At 43.8% G+C, this 22874-nt stretch overlaps 1 protein-coding gene across 3 annotated transcripts in view; it reads left to right on the top strand.

Annotated features, from left to right (window-relative positions):
• The window catches only part of Atp8b1 (ATPase phospholipid transporting 8B1), a 140126-nt gene extending 123568 nt beyond the window's left edge, over positions 1-16558 (top strand). For all 3 annotated transcript variants that reach the window (NM_001437265.1, XM_087592413.1, XM_087592415.1), the window contains 6 exon segments: positions 4336-4559; positions 5444-5527; positions 6552-6797; positions 7112-7250; positions 11918-12048; positions 14092-16558. In NM_001437265.1, the coding sequence (NP_001424194.1) occupies positions 4336-4559; positions 5444-5527; positions 6552-6797; positions 7112-7250; positions 11918-12048; positions 14092-14316 (1049 nt within the window). In that variant the 3' untranslated portion in view covers positions 14317-16558.
• Positions 16559-22874: the final 6316 nt, after the last annotated feature.

Here is a 22874-nt window from a genome sequence, read left to right as displayed (position 1 = left end):
CATCTATGTTAATTGAGAGTTTTGCAGGATACAGTAACCTGGGCTGGCATTTGTGTTCTCTTAGGGTCTGTATGACATCTGTCCAGGATCTTCTGGCCTTCATAGTTTCTGGCGAAAAGTCTGGTGTGATTCTGATAGGTCTGCCTTTATATGTTACTTGACCTTTTTCCCTTACTGCTTTTAATATTCTTTCTTTATTTTGTGCGTTTGGTGTTTTGACAATTATGTGACGGGAGGTGTTTCTTTTCTGGTCCAATCTATTTGGAGTTCTGTAGGCTTCTTGTATGCCTATGGGTATCTCTTTTTTTAGGTTAGGGAAGTTTTCTTCTATGATTTTGTTGAAGATATTTACTGGTCCTTTGAGCTGGGAGTCTTCACTCTCTTCTATACCTATTATCCTTAGGTTTGATCTTCTCATTGAGTCCTGGATTTCCTGTATGTTTTGGACCAGTAGCTTTTTCCGCTTTACATTATCTTTGACAGTTGAGTCAATGATTTCTATGGAATCTTCTGCTCCCGAGATTCTCTCTTCCATCTCTTGTATTCTGTTGGTGAAGCTTGTATCTACAGCTCCTTGTCTTTTCTTTTGATTTTCTATGTCCAGGGTTGTTTCCATGTGTTCTTTCTTGATTGCTTCTATTTCCATTTTTAATTCCTTCAACTGTTTGATTGTGTTTTCCTGGAATTCTTTCAGGGATTTTTGCGATTCCTCTCTGTAGGCTTCTACTTGTTCTCTAAGGGAGTTCTTTATGTCTTTCTTGAAGTCCTCCAGCATCATGATCAAATATGATTTTGAAACTAGATCTTGCTTTTCTGGTGTGTTTGGATATTCAGTGTTTGCTTTGGTGGGAGAACTGGGCTCCGATGATGCCATGTAGTCTTGGTTTCTGTTGCTTGGGTTCCTGCGCTTGCCTCTCGCCATCAGATTATCTCTAGTGTTACTTTGTTCTGCTATTTCTGACCGTGGCTAGACTGTCCTATAAGCCTGTGTGTCAGGAGTGCTGTAGACCTGTTCTCCTGTTTTCTTTCAGCCAGTTATGGGGACAGAGTGTTCTGCTTTCGGGCGTGTAGTTTTTCCTCTCTACAGGTCCTCAGCTGTTCCTGTGGGCCTGTGTCTTGAGTTCACCAGGCAGGTTTCTTGCAGGGGAAAAGTTGGTCCTACCTGTGGTTCCAAGGCTCAAGTTTGCTCGTGGGGTACTGCCTAAGTCCTCTCCGCGGCGGCAGCAACCGGGAAGATCTGCGCCGCTCTTTCCGGGAGCCTCCGTGCACCAGGGTTCCAGATGGCGTTTGGTGTTTTCCTCTGGCGTCTGGATGTGCACAGAGTGCAGTCTCTTCTGGTTTCCCAGGCGTGTCCGCCTCTCTGAAGGTTTAGCTCTCCCTCCCACGGGATTTGGGTGCAGAGAACTGTTTATCCGGTCTGTTTCCTTCAGGTTCTGGCGGTGTCTCAGGCGCAGGGATCCTGCCGCTCCTGGGCCCTCCCCCACGTGAGCCCAGAGGCCTTATACAGTTTCTGCTTGGGCCAGGGATGTGGGCAGGGGTGGGCAGTATTGGTGGTCTCCTCCGCTCTGCAGCCTCAGGAGTGCCCACCTGATCAGGCGGTGAGGTCTCTCTCCCACGGGGCCTGGGAGCAGAGAGCTACTCCCTTCCACTCTTTAAAAAGGAATCCAATTTGTGCTGCCCATGTCTGTGTGGGTGTGGCACACGGAAGCCCAGGCAACCTAATAGTAGCCACACCCCTGAAGAAAACTTTGTCTCTAACCCTCATTAGCCATCCCCACTGGCAATGGCTCCTTGTATGGAGATGAGACCTCATCAGACCCGACCCTCCCCACACCAGACTTACTGACTGCCCTGATCTTGTACAAGTCTTGTGCAGGCCACCGCAGCTGCTGTGGGTCCCTGAATGTATCAGCCATGTCCTATCCTGAAGGCAGTATTTCACAGCACTGTCTACCCTTCCTCCAGCTCTCACACTCTTTTGGCCTCATCTTTCCCCGTGTTTCCTGAGGGTGTGGGTACAGATGTCCCACTCAGCTGAGCACTTAACAGTCACTGATCCTCAGCTCTTCCACCAGTTGTGGCTGCCCAAGGCACAGCAAACCCCAAAAAGATCTCTGGGCGAAGTCTAGAGCAGCACTCATCCATCAGAATGAACATAATAACTATTTCGAAGGCAATTTAAAGACACCATCTTTTAGCAAAACAACAGTACTAGGTTTTGTGTTTAGATTTTAGGGGGAAAACAATGTTGCCTCAGACTTCATTTGTCCTGTTACTCTGTAAGCTGAGTCAGTGTTCATTTTCACATACTGCTCTATGGACTGCACCAGGGTCTAGGACTGATGCCTCCTCCCTAGAGTGGCTCTTGGCAGCCCACTGGGAATCTCTGTTACTTGTTCAGGAAGGAAAGAGGCCCATGGTTTGATAGGAGACACAACTGGTTGTAAGCACTATTTATCTGTTTTGAAAAGGGTATAAATCACTAAACGGGATCAAATTTATTCATCCTTCCCTCTCTCCCCTCTCCTTCCCTCCTCTCCCCTCCCCTCCCTTTCCCCCACCCCTCTCTCTGAATCTCTCTCTCTCTCTCTCTCTCTCTCTCTCTCTCTCTCTCTCTCTCTTCCTCCTTCCCTACCTCCCTCCCTCTCTCCCTCCCTCCCTTTCTTCTGTTAGACTTACAATTGAAAACACAGGCCTGGACAATTTCCTATAGTATGCTTTAAAATTTGTAATACTTTGGGCCCAAATCTGGTGCAGGATTTTCAAAGCTTCTCTCTAGTTGGAAAGTGTGGGATGTGAAGGGACACCTTGGGGTTGGGGTGATGGCTGCTTGTGCTCTCCAACACATTGTCTCTAAAAGACCTCAGTGTCTTTGTTTACATTAATTTTTAAGGCCCAGACAATATTCTGGATCCTCTAACTGGAAAATGTATTTAATAACTATTAGAAGAATGAATGCTATTTTAGAAACCAGCTTCTCAGTGTGTGTTTGTGAATGTGGGCATGCATGTGTGTGTGTGTGTGTCTTAAAGCCAAAGTGTACCTTAGAAATTTGAAGAAAACATCCATTAAAATTGTTTTGATTAGGAATATTAGGAGACAAATAAAGCTAGCTTAAGAAAATTTTTCAGAAAAAAAGATCTAAGAATGTAGGTCAGTTTGTAGAGTCCTTGCCTATCGTGCACAAAGCCCTGGGTGACATCCATACCACCACATAAAGGAGACAGAATAGAATAGAGTTCCACCAAGAAGTAGAGTCAGGGGAATTGGGAACTCAAGGCAATTCTTAGTTACGTAGTGAGTTACATGAGAGAAAACTTCAAAATAAAATCAATTTAAAAATAAAACAAATAAACAAAACCGTTAAAGATGTCCCACCCTGGCCAAGAAGCCAGGCTGCAGAAAGACATTGGATTTAGGACCTAAAATTGCCAGGGAAGCCTCATGTCTGTTGGTTTGCCTGCCTGCCTATCTTTCTTACTCTCTCAAAGACCTTCAGGGAAAAAAAATTCCATTCCACACTAAGATAATTCTAGACACGAGGTGTAGTTGCTAATTCTAGGATTCCAAAGGGAGAGAAGAATTGGTCCAAACCCAGGTTTTCTATCAGTTAGGGTTCAATTCGGTACAGAAAACAGAACCTGGTAATGCAGGGTTGCAGGTGCCTTCAAAGGCTTTTAATGGACGGAAGAAATTTCTAGGCTGAGTAGCCTCTGGACCGTTTACTAGAGGAACGTCTACTTTTAGGTCCCTCTAAAGAGCTTCTCAATCGAGAAGCCTTTACCGTTGCCCATCAGTATCTGGGCAGCTGGAAACTCTGCTCCAGGTATGTCAAAAAGGGAAGGAAATTCCAGGCTCCAGGTCATGTCAGTTTCCAAGTCCTGAGTGGATCTAAACAATGGACCCCCGTCACAACGAGACCAACTGCGGCAGAGCCTGGGAAAGTATGCTCATTTGCTTCCCTGCCTTACTACTTAGAACAAAGGGAGACAGGAGGTTACAGGGCTAGTTTTGCAGCATAAGTGAGGTGCAGCTGACTCATCTCTGGCCTATAAGGGTGCCTGGGGCTCACCCTGCGGGTGGAAGAGAGGACTGATGTGTCAGGTAGATAATCCAACTGGAATTCACCACCCACGGGAGATCCTATCACAAGTATTTATGGAGTCCCATCTGGGCTTGGTCTTGCATACTTGTCCCTCCGAATTGAGATCAGGAGCTGCAGGCAGGGGATGGTATGCAAGTGTTTTTGTTTTCGTTTTGCCAGGGAAAGTCTTGTGCCACTCAATGCTTTGCCTTAAAATGTCTGACCCGCCATTTCTTTCCCTCTGCTTCCAGCTGCCCACATTGGAGTTGGAATAAGCGGACAAGAAGGCATGCAAGCTGTCATGTCCAGTGACTATTCTTTTGCTCAGTTCAGATACCTGCAGCGCTTGCTGCTGGTCCATGGCCGGTGGTCTTACATAAGGATGTGCAAGTTCCTACGCTATTTCTTTTACAAGAACTTTGCATTTACTTTGGTTCATTTCTGGTACTCCTTCTTCAATGGCTACTCAGCCCAGGTAATATAACGTTATCCCTTTAAAACTGCTCTTTGGGTAGAACATTTGTATAGATAAGACGCTAGTTCTTTTAAACATTTTACGTATGTATATGTTTGTTTATTGTGTGTGTATCTGTAGATGCGGGGTATAGGGGCACGGGTGCACGTGTGTCCATCTTTAGCTGGGCTCCAGGGGCTGACCTCAAGTCACCAGGCTTGAGTAACAAGTGGCTTTGCCTGTGGAGCCACCTTGCCAGCCCTCCTTAACTAGTTTTATTTCAGTATTCTTTTTTGAGTGTTAAAGACATTTTAAATGTTTCAGCTCGGTTTCAGAATTCTAATTCATTTAACAGGGAAAAAACAATGTTGAACGTGCTGGAGAGATGCCTCAAGGTTAAGAGTACATACAATACAGTCCTTGCAGAGAACCTGAATTTGCTTCTCAATACCCATTCAGGTGGTTCATACTGCCTGTAACTCCCATCCCAGAGGATCCAAAGCCCTCTTCTTGTATCTGTGGGCACCTATACTCATGTACACATACCCATACATAGATGCACACACATACACATAATATTGGGATTTTTTAAAGTCTTTTTTAAAAACTAAACACGGATTTTATTTTACTAGCATTATCAGTCAGAATAGAATTTTTTGCAAAACCTTATAGTATACACACACACACACACACACACACACACACACACACACACACACACACATTTAAAGAGATAAGTGGGGGGATTGTTGCTATGGAAAAGCTTGTGGTGCAACTCAGTGCACAGACAAACTCTTATTTTGTAGGGCTAGCTGAGGACTTGGCAGGAGATAGTCCTGCGTGGCGAAAGCAGACCTGTAATCTGTCTTTGTGCGTGACACAGGGCTTCTATCTTGTGTTTGCAGACGGCGTATGAGGACTGGTTTATCACCCTGTACAATGTGCTGTACTCCAGTTTGCCTGTGCTCCTCATGGGGCTGCTCGATCAGGTAGGAGCCCGAGCCCTGGGTTGGGGTGATCTGGAAAGATCCATCTGCTGCCAGGGAGATTACAGAGAGCACCTCCAAGCATTCTTCTGGCTTTACTCACCCTGATGAGCCCTTGTACACCTGTCCAGCAACAATAGCTTTATGCTCTGTTCCAAAGAGAGTTTCTGGAGCTCACTGAGTTCAGGCAAAAGTACTCCCACTTTCCCTTCAGACAGATGACCTCTGAGAATCCAGCATGATTTATATGAACTTATTCAAAATGTAAATTTTAATGTTTTCCAAAGTTTATGTATCTAATTCTTAAATCATGTGTCGCCAGACAAGTTAAACTTCTTTTAATATTTGTATTTGTATTCACTTTAGATCTCAATCACAGTCCCCACTCCCTCCTCTCTTCCCAGTCCCACCCTTACAAATCCCCCCCCACTACCTCCACCCCTTCTAATCCAGGAAGGGGTGTCTCCCTTGGGTACCACCCCTCCCTGGGGCATCTAGTCCCAGCAAGTCTAGGTACATCCTCTCCCATTGAGGCCATTCTAGGAAGTTCAAGTAGCCAAGTAGGGGGAAGGGGATCCAATAGCAGGGAAAAGAGACATTCCTCTCGATAGGTGGACAAGTGATTCTTAGGAAAGGTATAATTAATAAGAAATAAATTGGGATAATTAAGGATTAGCTTACCAACTTCTGTGTGAGTATTCTCCCTCTAGAATTGTAATAATGCAAATACATTCTCTTGGGAGGTTAAAAATTTAATCTCCACATACTATTTGACATTACCAATCAATGGTCTTTACTAGTACAGTGATAAATCCCCCATAGGCACTGCCTGTAAACACTGAGTGAACTAGAGCTGTATGACTGACCTCTGCATACAGAAATACTGATCAGGCTTCCTGCCTGCCTTCTTAAAACACAGGGGCAGTTAGCAGCCGTTCACCAGACGCTCACTGTGGTGTTCCCACATCCTTGACCTGATAGGCGATACATGACAGATACATTGTTCTAATTGTGTTTTCTCTTTAAGGATGTGAGCGACAAGCTGAGCCTCCGATTCCCTGGGTTGTATGTAGTGGGACAGAGAGACTTGCTGTTCAACTATAAGAAGTTCTTTGTCAGTTTGCTGCACGGGGTCTTAACCTCAATGGTCCTCTTCTTCATACCGTTTGGCGCTTACCTGCAAACAGTGGGACAGGATGGAGAGGCACCTTCAGACTACCAGTCCTTTGCCGTCACAATGGCCTCGGCTCTAGTGATAACGGTCAATTTCCAGGTACGTGGCTTTCCTTGACCATGCTCTGCATCTGTTGGATCCTGTACTTCTGTATCTAGGCGAGCGTGCCCAGCCCATTCTCAGAGCCCCTGTCACTTTACAAAATGAGAATGTTCTCTCCGTGTTTCATGCTAGCATGTTTCCTCTCTCTTGCTTGAGCCAAGGATGGCTTGGTCTCTGGGTGTTCACTGTTCAAACCAAACCAGACCCAGATTGCCAAATTGCCATTTTGAGAGTTCCCGGATCCTTCCTTTTCCTGCTGTATTCTCCAAATGAGTGCTCCATCCCACCACCCCCCTCTGGTTTCCTAACAGATCGGCTTGGATACGTCGTACTGGACGTTCGTGAATGCCTTTTCCATTTTTGGAAGCATCGCGCTGTACTTTGGCATCATGTTTGATTTCCATAGTGCTGGGATCCATGTTCTCTTCCCATCTGCATTCCAGTTCACAGGTTGGTGTTTCTCAGATTCTGAAAGTAAGTGCGGGTCAGTGTCCTTAGATTATAGTCTGACATAATCACCAGGTGAGTACACACATACCAAGAACGTGTATCTTTGCTAGTAAAAGTTAATATTCTAATAGGAATTGGATGGCAGTGGCTACCTGAAAGGGTCTAAGCAAGTTAAAGTCATAGTAAGACACAGCGGTGCATCTGTTAAAGAAGATGGCTTAAATTAAAAGGCTTGGGCCAGCAGGATGAACCAGCAGGTAAATAACTGTGCCCACCACCCAAGCCTGACAATCTGTGGGCCCACATGATAAAGAGGAGAAAGAATTTCTGAAGCAAACTGTCCTCTGACCTTCATCTGCAAATGTGCTCACACTCAGACATGCTCACACACACTCACACACACACTCACACATGCTCACACACACTCACACATGCTCACACACACTCACACACACTCACACATGCTCACACACTCATACATGCTCACACACTCACACATGTTCACACACACTCACACATGCTCACACACACTCACACATGCTCACACACACTCACACACACACTCACACATGCTCACACACACTCACACATGCTCACACACTCACACATGTTCACACACACTCACACATGCTCACACACACTCACACACACACACACTCACACATGCTCACACACATACATGCTCACACACACTCACACATGTTCATACACTCACACATGCTCACACACACTCACACATGCTCACACACACACACACTCACATGCAGTCATGCACACACATGCTCATATACTCACATGCGCTCTCACACGCAGTCACCTCACAAACAAAATAAACACAGAAATCAATTAAACTTTTTAGATTTAAAAGTCAGAACTGAAGAGACAGATCAGTGGTTAAGAGGACATACTGCTCTTGCAGGGGACCCAGGATCAGTAAATAACTGTGGTGGGCATAGTAAGTTACCTGCTGGTTCGTCTTGCTGCCCCAAGCCTTTTAATCGTTATGCTATTTTATTTAACAGATGCCCAGCTGTGTCTTAATGTGGCTTTAACTTGCTTAGACCCTTCCAACAGTCACTAAAACTCGTATCAGGTGGCTCCCTATTGCCTGTAACTCCAGTTCCAGGGGATCTGTGCCTTCTGGCCTCTACAGGCAATGCATAGCTTTAAGACATAATTTTATACCCAGCAGTAGATGACCAACAGAAAATAAACTTAATGACATTTTTGGAGGTTTCTTGTATCACAGTACTTTTTTGTCAGGGTTTTTCTTTTTGTTTGTGTCTTATAAAACCTTTGTGAATATATTATGGTTTCCAGTTTTGTGTTTTCATGAAATATCTGTGTATATGAACGTGTGTCTCCGAATCTATGTGTTCCTTGTTCTTCTTTTTCTGTTTGTTTGTTTGTTTTCCCTTATTCCTGTTTGTTTTTATTTTGTCTTATTTTATCATTATTTTGAGATGCCTGTTTGTATTCTAATGAGAGAGAGAGAAAAGGAAAGAGTGTGGATTTGGGTGGGAGGGAAAGAAGTAGATCTGGGAAGAGCTGGGAGAGAGGAACCCTTGATCATATATGAGGAAAAAAAATCTATTTTCAATTAAAAATTAAAATGAAATTCAAATTGTATTCAGTAAAAGATTAATAAATAAAGCACAATTTTAAAGAAATTAAAAAAAAATAAAACCAACAATCAAATTGCTGGGAACAGTGGTGTATACCTGTAATCTAAGCACAGGGGGACAGAAGGAAGATTTCTCCGAGTTCAGGGTTGGCCTGGTCTGTGTAGTGAGCTCTAGGCCAGCTGCTCTATAGCAAGGCTCTGCTTTTAAAAAAAATAAAAAAGAAGAAGCAAATAGAGGTGTTGGGGGCAGCCATAAAAGCTTTCTCCACTCCCACAAGACCTAATCTTGATAATTATAACACATCGAGTACATAAATATTGCTGAAATAATGTTTAATTTTTCCAAAACTATCTGAAAACACACAATGAACTATAAAACGCTTCATGTATTGTGACCAGGTGTTTCTACTTTAAGGTTCTTGATACAGAAACTGTAACACTATGATGGTTTTAATTATTTTTAAACGGGGTGTGGAAATAGGTCAAAGACTTAAGAATATTAAATTAACTAATCCGATGACGACTTACTGATACAATGGAAACCTAGAACTCAGGAGTCCAACCCATCTTTGGAAATATGTATGTTGAACAGCAGTTCAATGAACAGTACCCAGAAGCCATGGCACCAATGATTTTAAGTGTGTAAAATACATGGCTTCAACCTCCAGAATTTGGGGCTGGAGAGATGGCTCAGTAGTTAAGAGCACTGGCTGCTCTACCAGAGGAGCTGGGTTGACTCCCAGCATCCACATGGTGGCTTACAACCATCTGTAACTTCAGCTCCAGGAAATCCAGTGCCCTCTTCTGGCTTCCAAAAGCCCTAGGCATGCAAGTGGTACACAGGCATACAGACAAGCAAAGCACCCATATACATAAGATGTAAAGGTAAAGCAAAACGAAACAAAACAAAACAAACAAACAAAATTTAGAGCCAGAGGTCAGGGCAAGAACAGTGTCTTCTGGATCTAACAGGTCTGCTGTCTTCATGAACTCATGGAGCTGTAGCTGTCTGCACAGGATCAAGCCAGCCAGTATTTCTGTGTGGTGGGGGAAGGGGCTTGTGAACCCTCTGCCTCTAACTTAGTGGGACAGTTGATAGCTTCTGAGCAAGGGAGCGTTAGATTTCTTTAAGGTTGTCACCCCTTGCTCTAGTAAATGCCCCGTTCTTAAATATGTGAGTAGCACAAAGCAGACTTGGATGGTTATTAAAGAAAGAGGGGGGGGCGGGATAAGAAGTTGGAAGGGGTTGATCTGGGAAGTGTTAGAGGAGTGGAGTTTAATTATCATCAAAATACATTGTATATAGAATCAAACTGATATAAATACCACAAATACAAAAATAAACATAAGCTGGACTTTGTGAGATTCTCAAGTAGTTTGGATTTATGATAAAACGAAAATTCTCCATAACTTTCTTTTTGAATAGAAGATCTGGGACTTTATGGCCCATCGTTGGTTCATAAAACCTTGTTGCTATGAAAAGCTGGTTGCTATGGTGGCTGGGTGGGGCTAGATGATTTTTGTTCTGTTTTGTTTTTTTCTTACTCTTTTAATGCTTATTTAGAACATTCCTATATGAAGTGGGTTTTTTAAATCTAATTTATATTTAGTAGTTTAAAAACAAAGACTGTGGGGTGTGTGTGTGTGTGTGTGTGTGTGTGTGTAAATATGAGTAAAGTTTAAAAAACTAGAAAGGAGAATAAGAGAAGGTAAAAATAGATGACAGGGAAGATGGAAATAGGCAAAGAATGCATGGGGTGTGGAAAAGCAAAAGACACCAAGTGGGGAAGAGGTTCTGTAGGGTCTGAAGAACAGCAGTAGGGTGGAAAGTGGGAGGTAGGTGACCAAAACCCACTGGAGGGGGGGACAACGCCAAAAGAAATACGATACCTTGTGTGCTGATTTTAAAAAAGATAAAAGGTTTTAAAATTTAAAAATTAATTTCATGAACTCATATATAAAGTATATAAAGCACTGAAAGCTTTGCGATAAAACTACCTCTAGATGTTGGGGAAGAGTATCTGATCATCTGCTTACATCATAAAATCACCAACTCCTGTGGCCATGAACATGGCTCCGGTCACACAGTGGGTTTTGATCTTGGGGCTGCCCTGGCTACTTGTGTTTTCTTAGGCAAATTTACTAAGCTCTCAACACCTGGTGTGGCTTCAGAGGAGCTGGCTCAGCTCCCACCTCAGAGTAGATTGAAAGGCATGACCTATATAAGACGCTGTGGGCTGCCAGTTTTAGTGACAAATGTGTAGAGTTTTTGGACAAAACTAGAAGCTAGAAACTGCCTAGTTTTTAACATTTTTTTTTCTGGAGCTCTCTACTGCCAAATGATCCCAAGCACCTAGTGCTTGCAAAACTCATGCTCTGGGGTTGGGGATTTAGCTCAGTGGTAGAGCGCTTGCCTAGGAAGCGCAAGGCCCTGGGTTGGGTCCCCAGCTCCAGAAAAAAAAGAACCAAAAAAAAAAAACTCGTGCTCTACCTGTGATGTCCTGTCCCCGCTCTAATTTTCCATTGTCTGATGATGAAGCATTAACAAAAGCATCCTCCTCCTTCTTATGGCTTGTAGCAGACAGTTGACCTTTTTTTTACTTTGCTGGATCTTGGTTTTTAAAATATGCATTCCTGCCAGGCAATGCTAGTGCATGCCCTTAATCCCAGCACTTGGGAGGAAGAGACAGGTTGATCTCCATGAGTTCAAGTCCAGCCTGGTCTATAGATCAACTTCCTGGACAGCCAGGCATGTACAGAGAAACCCTGTCTTGAAAAAAACCAAACCAAACAACATCAGTGAATCCCTGGCAGGGCATAGTGGATCCTATCTGCAATCCCTGCACCCTGAAGGGTCCAGGGTGAGACCCTGTCTCAAAAACAAAATCTGCAAACGGAAGAAAAGATGTCATTTCTGGAGCAGTGTGGGGAGATAATGAAACGTTATAAACTGTTACCTAAGGTGTCTGCTGAGCATATGGAAGGCTAACCCTGTCCTTAAGCTAGAAGCACCTCTGTGAATGTTGCCGTGATGTTGTTCCAGGTACGGCTTCCAATGCCCTGAGACAGCCGTATATTTGGCTGACGATCATCCTGACGGTTGCAGTTTGCTTGTTACCTGTCGTCGCCATCCGTTTCCTGTCAATGACCATCTGGCCATCAGAAAGTGATAAGGTACACAGAGATGCAGGCCTACCCTCCTCCTACTGGAGCGTCATTCCCGGGATTCAATGCGTTCCCCGTTACTTCCTTTCCTGCTGAACCTGTGTGGGAAGGCTGATAAGAAATTTGTCCTTCCACTCTTTCCCTTTAATTCCATCGTGAGGGATTGTGAACCTTCAGACATTTGTTCAGGGAAGCATGTTTCGTCCCTTCAGTTTTACAATTATGTTAACATTTTGCTATGCAAATGGTTTGGGCTTCTTCCCTGACCACCCCCACTTTTTTTTAAATTAATTATCTCATTTATTTACATTCCAGATGTTGCCACCCCTTCCGGTTCCCACTCCCACACTTCCTTATCCAATTTCCCCTCTCCTTTGCCTCTGAGAGGGTCCTCCCCACCCCTCATCTACCCCCACCTACCCTCCTTAGTTAAAGCGAAATGTCATAGCTGATAAGACAATCAATGTCTCAAAAATAATGTGTCATCTCCCCTTGCATAATGATTAGCAGACTTCAGGTCCCGTTGTTGAGCAATTTAACATTGCTTTTCCCATCGCTCTCCTGAGGGGAGTATCTTCCTTATTAGTTTCATCTCATGCTATAAGATGGCCACAGCAGTTCCTGGCATCATAAATGGGGACCAGACCTCCATCCTTTTCCTCAGGATCCTGGGAACTTTGAACATGCACTTTTCTCAGATGTCATTTGTCAGAATCAGGCTGCACGTTGAACTAAAGGCCAACAAGATAAAACACCCCCTGTCTTATGAAGAATGTTACTGTAGAGAGAAGGGGTCTAAATCAGCATCCTGTAGAAAGGAGAGGGTGGATGTTAGGTAAGCAAGTGCCCAGGGGATCACTGACAGTCGATAGTGTTTGGTAAACAAGAGAAGAGATAGGACCTCGGTTCTGTAAGTGCAAGAACGAAGACTTGAGTTTGGGTTCCAGCACACACACAAACGACTTCACCTGGCACCCTGCACCTGAGGAGGTGGGGGTAGGAGGATTCCTGGGGCTTGCTGGCCAGTCAGTGTAGCTGAATTTTTGAGTTCCAGAATTGGTTCTGTGACACATCCTGTCTCCAAAATTAAGGTAGAGGAGATTGAAGGAGACACCAGGCATCCATCTCTAGCCTCCTAGCTATGTATACACACATGCACAAGCACCTATACATGTGAACACACACACACACACACACACACACAGAGAGAGAGAGAGAGAGAGAGAGAGAGAGAAACAAGCAAGAGACAGACAGACAGACAGACAGGCTATGCTGTAACATGCCTTTGAGATTTGTCAACACGTACCAGTCTGCCCTGGGACTCACAGAGAATGTTAGCTTTAGTGGCCTAGTTTGCTTTCTGTTGCTCTGATAAGCAGCACGACCAAATCAACATTGGGGTAGCAAAGGTTTACTTCACAGTATGATTCCCAGGTCACAAGCTACCACCAAGGGAAGCCAGGACAGAAGGTCAGGCAGGACGATGGCATCAGAAACTAAAGCAGGAACTGAATGGGAGCTGCTCACTGGCTTGTTCCCTGTGGCTTGCTCAGCCTACTTTCTTACCTACCAGAGACCATCCGCTCAGGGGTGGAACCCTCACATTAGACAGAGTCCGCCCATATCAACCATTAGTCAAGAAAATGCCCTATAGACTTGCCTACAGGCCAATCTGATGAAGGCATCCTCTTAATGAACATTTCTTCGCAAATGACTCTAGTTTGTGTCAAGTTGACAGGAAATAGCCACTACACTTATGAAAAGTGCGAGGCTTGGTTTTTCTGGAACTTTCGATACAGACCAGGCTGACCTCCAAGACACCTCTACCTTTTGAGTACAGGGATCAAATGCCTGGCAATAGTTTTCCAAAATCTACCTGGAGGATGGTGGAAATAGTTCCCAACTTCCTGGGCTCTCTATGTCCCGTTAGTCAGTCTAGAAATTGGGGGTGTTTGCGCATACATAGGGCTGTAAAGCCTCTCAGTGCCCAGTTTCTATTAGCTAGGCGACCTGTGCATCTCAGATCTGTTTCTTCTTGTTTTCTTTATCCAGATCCAGAAGCATCGAAAGCGATTGAAGGCCGAAGAGCAGTGGAAACGGCGGCAGAGCGTGTTCCGGAGGGGAGCATCTTCCCGGCGCTCCGCCTACGCCTTCTCGCACCAGAGGGGCTATGCGGACCTCATCTCCTCTGGCCGCAGCATCCGCAAGAAGCGCTCGCCCCTGGACGCCATCATCGCAGATGGCACAGCGGAGTACCGACGCACAGTGGAGAGCTGAGGGGCACTGCTCTGCTGAGAGACCGGAGCTCTGGGAAAATGTCTTTTTTTTTTTTCTTTAATGAACAACTCAGGACTTTTTTAAAAAAAAAAAATAAACTGAGGTTGTCACAGTGACACTGATGACAATAACCTTTTCAATAAACTTCTAGGATTGTGCTCTTAAGCAGTAGCAAAGCCAAGAGACCACCTGTTATTCAGCTGACTGCCTCGCTGAGATTCAAAGGGAACGCTTCTTTTTTTTAAATCCAGGCCTAATGGAAGACCGCAGAATTTAGAAAAGTCTCCTTTTCAGCTTGAAGGATACTACTACACTACAAAGTTACAATCACACTCTCCTATCTCTGGCCTCAAGCATGGATTTCTCAGACGCACTCCTCCCTCTGCTTGTCACTTTTAAAAAAAGGAAGAAAGAAAATCTGTTTTTTAATTTATGAGTGCAGTAACAACGGGTTCCTAATGTTTACCACCTGATGTGAGGTGGTTTAATGACTTTTTCAGGCCCGGTGATCAGGTTCCCTGGTTCTTTCTACCAATTTTCGAAATTCGAAACAAGTTTCCTTGATTGAATGATCAAGGGCAACATTTCATGCTGGTTTTGATTTACTACGAGGTTAAATAATGGATTCCATGTTTTTACTAGTTGGTATTTTCCTGGGCTACCAAGTGGTTTGACTCCCTACTTCAATTTTTTCCAAAAATGATTTTCAAAAGCTGAGGACGTTATCAACTAGTATTAAGTTCCATTTAGATAAGAGTGCATTTGTTGCACAGTAAAGGACTGTAGATGATGAGAATGGAATGTGTGTTTCAGAAATGCTAGACGAAAGGGATTTGAGTGTTTTCAACACAAAGTGATACCTGAAGAGATGGACAAACCGTGATGTCAACATTACACAATGTACACATGTGGAGGAACACCCCATGTCGGGCTACCTTGTGGCTTGGTGGTAGAGTTGGGGGTCTTAGGTCCCATATTGGTACAAAAAAAAAAAAAAGAAACATCACGTGGTGTTCCATAAATATGCACAATTGTGGGTCACTTAAGATTGACTAGAAAAGGACAGGACAACGCCTACTGAAAGTTTGCTTGTGGTTTCCTTTGGAAGACAAACTAGTTAGCCCTTCCTAACTGGATGGGCTCTGGGGGGCAGGGACAAGAGTGTTGATGGGAACATTGTTACTATTACCCACAACAGAGGAGAATGAAACATAGAAAGGTGTATTCAAACTGCTGCCTGTGGCCACATTTAGCCAAGGAGAACTATGAATGTAGTCCAATACCAAAATGGTAAAAGTTACTTTTACTTAAAACACTATGAGATTGTGTGTGTGTGTGTGTGTGTGTGTGTGTGTGTGTGTGTGTGTGTGTTGTGTATGTGCACTTATGATTCCACTGTTTGGTTCTTGAGTTGAGCTTTGTAGGTTGTTTGCCCCAGTGTCAGGAGCTTGGACCTACCTGGTAGGGGGAGTCTGTTGAGAAATTTCCCTTGTGTTTCTGAGAAGCAAAAAAGAGGTTCAGTATAGATAAGTTTAAGCAAACAAACTAAAAAGCCCAGAGGGCATTAGTGATACATTTGGGAATATTTTGCAGAGTTGTCTGTTGAAAAGAAACTGTGTCCCCCTTCCTAGAAAATATTCTATAAGAGTCTTTCAGAGCCTCGCTCTAGCTTACGTCTGAGACAAAAGAACAGTATTTTTTTTATTTTGAAAAAACATTAGGTGGTTAAGGAAAATATCCTTGAAAAGGTAACTTATCCCCTCCCCCATTTTATTTCCTTCACGAAACAGTCTCCCTATTCTACAGAAGGTGCCCACAGGTTACTTTTCTCCTTTGCAAATGTTCATAGCAGTCTGTGAATTCCAAAGAGGAAACCATATGTAGTTCGTCTTCTATACACAGGACAGGAAAAATTAAATCGTACTTTTAGAATGCATTGAAAGAATGTACTTCTATCTCCTGGAGGTAAATTTCTGAAAGTTTACAACTTTACTATGTATATAAAAAGAATTGTACGTTTTTCCCTTTTTTTTTTTACAGAAAATTTAGCTTGTGAAATTTTGTCAGGTTTCGCTTTCATTGTTTTTGAATGGCGGGAAGGGTTGACAATGCAAATGTGTCAAAGACTTACTGGGTGCAATATTAATAATTTAAAATGCAAATCATAAATTATTTCTATATGCTGTAAATCTGAGATTTAATGTATATTTTTGTTTAAAAAAATAAATGCTTTAGTAAAATATTTGGAATGTATAATTTTATATATGTATATTTATGTATGTATTTTGTGGTTATTTATTCGCAGTGCTGGGGATTTAACCTAGGTCCTCGTGAATGCAAATGCACTCCACTGAATTACACTTTCAAGTTGTAACATATTTTTCTAAGTTGGGGTGGTGGTGGTGGTGTGTGTGTGTGTGTGTGTGTGTGTGTGTGTGTGTGGTCATTTTGGATGGGGAGCAGGTTTTAGCACGCCTTGTGTGTAACAGTGCCTGCAGAGGTCAGAAAAAGATGTTTCCCTGAAGCTTGAGTTACAGATGGTTGTGAGTTACCTGTTATGGTTGCTGGAAACTTCACTCAGTACCTCTGGGAGAACAGCAAAGATAGCTAAGCTATCTCTTTACCCCAGCTAGGTTTTGTTTTTTACTTGTGCCTTTGTAAGAATGGCCCTCATATATCCTGGGCTTGTTTGAACTCCTCGGATAGTTATGGCTGACCTTGTACTTCTGAGCCTCCTGTGGCCACCTCCCAGTGCTGATTGCCAGCACGTGCCACCACTGTAGCTCGTAAGCCCTGGTGAGTTACCTCCCTAGCTGGTGTGTGTGTTTGGTTGGTTGGTTTGAGCTTTGTTGCTACTGCTGTTGGTTGTGTTGTTGTTGTTTTGTTTTGTTTGTTAAGCGTAGAGTACATGACAGAAGATTCTAGGCCTGTGATGGCTTCGGAAATGTGTAGGGCTCCTCTGGCCTGGAGAAATAGTTAGAGACCATACAAGATATAAGAGACGTGGCTGAGGAAGGTAATTAGACTTTCAAGGAAAAGGGAATGGCTTTGATGGTGAGACAAAGTTGACTTAGTACTCCAGACCTCTTCCCCTCGGTTCCTTGGAAGAAGAGTAAGAGAAAGAAGCGGGCTGTTGTTCTGGAAATATGTGTGGAATAGCTGGCAGAAACGCAGGCACATGGGGATGAGTGCAGAAGCTAACAGGGTCCAGGAGGAGCAGGCGTCCATGTCTGAGGTGCTGTGAGGATCAAGTATGAAGAAGACCTCGGTGTAGCCCTGGGTAGGTCCTAGAAGCAAGGGGTGGTGCGACTTGCCAGCAAATTGTGATTATGCCATCAGGAAGGAGATTCTCTGGTGAGGACCTCTCTGGGAGTTATGGTTAGCAGTGGGTGACGAAGAGTCAGGCTGTGGGCTGGCGTGTGGGGTGAGAGGGGCCTGCTCTTGTTTCCTCAGTAGACAAACTGAGAAGAGCCTAGCAGTGGCAAAGCACTACAATGTTAGCGTTGGTTCAGGGATATTCTCAACTCAACAGCGCCACCTAGAGGAACCTAGTCACATCGGATGGCAGATGCTGCTCGGGACTGGCATCTGATGCAGATGAAATGTGATAACAAAATGTACCCTAATGGAATCCAAATATACTTCAAGAGGCACTGCCTTCCTGTGCAGCTTAGGAAAACTGTAAAATGGTTTCTAAAACTCCTGTCAGAATCTGCTAGCAAGTTACAGCTGCAATAAAAATTTTGGTGCGGTTATAAAACAAAACGGCCCGTCTCGATATTGAAGTGAGGGCTGGAGAGAAGGCTCAGTGGTTAAGAACACTCGCTGCTCTTCCAGAGGATCTGGGGTTTGATTCCCAGCAACCACGTGGCAGCTCGCAACCATTTGTAACTCCAGCTCTCAGAGATCCGAAGCTCTCCGCTGGCTTTCGCGGGCACCAGGCACGCAAGTGGTACACAGACATGCGTTAAATGAATTGTTTTTAATATAAATAGTCAATTAATCTGGCAGCTGTACTTCTTTGACGTTACTGGTTTTCCAATAACCACACCCTTGAGCCAAATACTGGCAACTATTACTCCATTTTAAACCTTCAAGCTAGTAAGGCTTCCTCCTGGGCAATATTCCCATGTTACTTTCATTTATTTTAATATGTTCTTAATCCAGCTTTCTCCCCCTGATGTTCCTTCTGCCTCCACTTCCTGTCTCGTTCTCTACCCCTCCTAGAATCACAAGGCCCACCTTATTCTCTCTAAAATTCTGTGTTGGCTCACTGGCTTTAAAATTAAAAAAAAAAAAAAAACCATTTGGAATACAGTGTTCTGCCTGCTTGGATGCCAGCACCTCAGAAGAGGCCACCAGATCTCATCATAGATGGTTGTGAGCCACCATATGGTTGCTGGAATTGAACTCAGGACCTCTGGGAGAGCAACCAGTGCTTTTAACCTCCGAGCCATCTCCCCAGTCCCCTGCCTCATTGGCAGAGAATGAGTGAGGAGCACTGCTTATACAAATTTGAGGCTAAGAATAAACATAAAGCCATGTCCAGATTGAAACAAGATACTCGGGCAGAGAGATCAGCATCTGAATACACAAGGGTAACCTTTACACAGTGCACAAAAGCATATGCGCAGGCAAGACACACATCCACCTGTTAAAGAAAAGAAAAATGCTTTTCTAGAGCTGTTTCTCCAGGTCTCTTTGTAAGTGGTTGATACGTGTGTGGGAAGATGCTCAAGTCTTTGGCTACCAGGAAGGTGAAAATCGAAGTGATGGCAGGCATGGCTCTGCAGGAGCTGAAGGAAGGTGTCTCGTGGTCAGCACCACGGTGAATCTGAGGCCAGCATGAACTAGGGAGAGCCAGCCCCAAATAAATAAATAAGCAAAACTTTACACTCAATATCGTAGTCATGATTCTAAGAGAAAGTGGAGAAACTCGAATCCCCATCCTTCTGGGGACACAGAGAGTAGTATAATCACTGGGGAAGATCAGCTTGGCTTTGGCTTGGTCAGGACACCGTGAGATACATACTTGACAGTGTTAGAACCAGGACCTCAAGCAAACACTTACATACGAGGATTCATAGCAGCCCAGAAGTAGAAACAACCCAGACACTGCATCAGCAGGTAAAGGAATCAACAGATACGGACGTATACAGTTGGAATACAATTTGACCACAAAACAGAACGAGCTGTTGATCCATGCTACCACATACACTTTAAATGGAGGAAGCCTCTGTCAGGCTAGGAGTAGTGGGGTGGAGAACAGAGAACACATGTGTATGCAAGACAGGATCAGCATAGTTTTTTAAATATATAAACACTATTTTCTTGTTCTTTAAAAGAAATCTGTGTGTGTATATGATGTATTTTGACCATATCCACCCATCAGTGGCCCTTCAACCCCTCCAATGCTCCCACCCCATCTCCCTCCTACCTTCACATATTTGTTGTTGTTGTTGTTCTCAATAACTCCCTAAGTCTAATTTGTGCTACCCATATACCACATAGTGCATGGGAATGTGGCCATCTACTGGAGCATGAGCAAACTGCCAGCAGCCGAAACCCCAAAGAAGAGTGACTAGACTCTTCTGCCTGCAACAGCCATCAACTGCCGATAGACGATAGAGCCATCAACCGCTGATAGCCCCTCTAAGAGTGGCAGCATCTTGAAGGCCTTCCCCAACCATGCTGAGAGTTTGACTGGCTTGACGGTGTGCAGCTAACTACATCTGCCTCAAGTTGGTGAGTGCAATCGCCACATCCTAGACGACAACGTGTGTTAAGCTTATACAATTATGTTGTGGGGGCTTATACACGATTGGAGCCAGCAGGGTTCCCTGGGAGATCCGGGCAAACAGACTGACACTGCCTGCCTGAATCTGAAAGCTGGGAAGAGAGTAATTGGCCTTCGATGGACAGATCTAAATATCTGTATTAACCTTCAAAGCAATTTCTAGACTTGTTTGACATAACAGGTGCCACAGGATAATAAAGATGAAATACAATTAAACCACCAAAATGGCCATGGGGGAGGGGCTCTTTATGGACAAATGATACGTTTTGGAATTTTCATTTACCCATGATGAATTTAATAGAGGAAAATCTGAGCTAGATTATAACTCAGTTCGTAGAATGCTTGCCTAGCCTGCAGGAAGACCTGGGCTCCATTCCTAGCCCTGGTATAAAATGTGGTGTCGTCGGGCATGGTGGCACACACCTTTAATTACAGCTGGGACAACTAGATCTTCGAGAGTTAAAGGCCAGCCTGATCTTCAGAGCCAGTTCTAGGCCAGCCAGTGAGACCTTGTCTCAGGACAACAAACACCTAGTTATGGTAGCAAAGGCCTGTAACGTCAGCAGCACTCAGAAGAGGTAGGAGGACTAAAAGTTCAAGGTCATCCTTAGCTACATAGTGGGTTAGAGACCAACTAGGTCATGTGAGCCCCTATCTAAGTAAATAAATAGATTATTGAGATAGATAGATAGATAGATAGATAGATAGATAGATAGATAGATAATAGATGATTTATCTTAAGAGAAAATGTCTAGCAAGGCTTGGTAATGTACTGCTAAAGCTGTGTACAAAACAAGTTGTTTCACTATTGGCAGAACTGAAGAAACTCTGATATGGGCAGTTTAGAAATAGCCACTAAAATCTCAAAGCTATTACCCTGTGACATAGTCATTGTGCTCCCCAACTTCATCGTGCAGATGTATCTGCCCCCAAGGGAAGCCACATGTATGACTCTGGCACTACCGAAGGGTTTATAACAAATAAACAAACAAACAAAAACGAACCAAGGCTAGAAATCAACGAGATGGGGCTGGCTAAATGAAGTTAAGTATCTTCGGATGACACTAGAAGAGAAACCAAGGGAAACTGAGAATGGTCTACACAATTCGTTGTGAAGACAGAGGGCCTGGCTTAGAACTGTGGCAGACTGCTCACTCCTTTCATGTGAAAGAGGTGGGGTTGGTGCACAGAAGCTATGTAATCCCAGCCAAAATCCCATAGATTTTCTGTTTCAAGGGAATTCTAAATCTCATCTGGGAATACAAAGACTTAGAAGGACTTAAAAAACAACGGTGAAACCAAATTAAAGATGGAAGGTGTTATAGGTAGGATCTGAAATGTCTTTAAAACCTGTATGTTAAAGGCTTGGTCCCCAGCCTGTGGCACTCTTGTGATGGGGGGCGGCAATCCTAAGGAGGTAGAAACCAGTGAAAGGAAGTTATGTGAGGAAATAGCCTTAAAAGAAATATGAGAGCCTACATACCTCTCATTTTTAATCCCCAGTCACCACAAATGGGTCCGTTCCCCCACACATTCCCACCACGATTATGCCTCCACAGACCCAAAGCAACAGGGCTAAGGGGCTATGCTCTGAAACTACGAGCCAAAATAAATCTTTCCTCCAAGAAAAATCGACCCTCTCAGCTACAAGCCTGCAACCCTAAAAGGCAGTCAGGAGGCTAAGGCAGGAGGATCAGGAGTTCAAAGCCAGCTGGGCTACATAGCAAGTTAAGACCAACCCAAAATACATAGCAAGACCCTGCCTCAGCAAACCAAAAGAAGCCCTCAAAACAGAAGTCAGGTGTCTGTCAGTCGAGCAACATGGAAGGCTGGATCACCACGGAGATCCAAGTGTGACAAAGCTACAGCAGTCAAACAGGAATTGCACTGGCCTGCAGATTGAAGAACATAAAGGAGACCAGAAATCAGGCCACACATATGTGAACAGCTAGCTCTTGACAAGAGAACGAAGACAATTAAGTGGGGCTAGAACATCCTTTTCTACAAATAACATTGAATATCCACAAGCAAAACCAACGACCATGAATCCCCACTTTGTAGCAGCGTAGCTCTTCCTTACAGAAGTTTAAATAGACACTTGAACACAGACACATACACATAAGACACACACACACACACACACACACACACACAGAGAGAGAGAGAGAGAGAGAGAGAGAGAGAGAGAGAGAGAGAGAGAGAGAGAGAGAGATTGCATTATCAATAGGGAAACATAAGAGGAAGGAAGGCAATACAAAACGTGCAGTATATTTGAGCAGACTGTGAACCCCCAAGATTGTGTTATTTACTGGGAAAAAACTTTTTTTTTGGTGTGGTGTGGCTCAGTCTTAACAAATACCTTTAAGCCAAAAGCTTCCTGCTTGGATATTGTAAACAGGAATAAAGTCAACCATAGGTCAAGCAACTGGTTGACAGGAAGTGGTGATAAGATTAAGAAATAATTATTATGGAGTTCTACTCAGCTATTAAAAACAATGACTTCAGGAAATTCTTAGGCAAATGGATGGAACTAGAAAATATCATCCTGAGTGAGGTGACCCAATCACAAAATATTACATATAGTATACACTCACTGATAAGTGGATATTAGCCCCAAAGCTTGGAATACCCAAGATGAAATTCATGGACCACATGAAGCTCAAGAAAAAGGAAGACCAAAGTGTGAATGCTTCAGTCCTTCTTAGAAGGGGGAACAAAATACTTATAGGAAGAAATACAGGGACAAAAAGTAGAATAGGGA

This window comes from Rattus norvegicus, chromosome 18 (assembly GCF_021556685.1).
Source record: "Rattus norvegicus strain SHRSP/BbbUtx chromosome 18, alternate assembly SHRSP_T2T, whole genome shotgun sequence".
Lineage (NCBI taxonomy): Eukaryota > Metazoa > Chordata > Mammalia > Rodentia > Muridae > Rattus > Rattus norvegicus.
The sequence above is the reverse complement of the archived record's forward strand: the minus strand, read 5'-3'. Positions and strand labels throughout refer to the sequence as shown.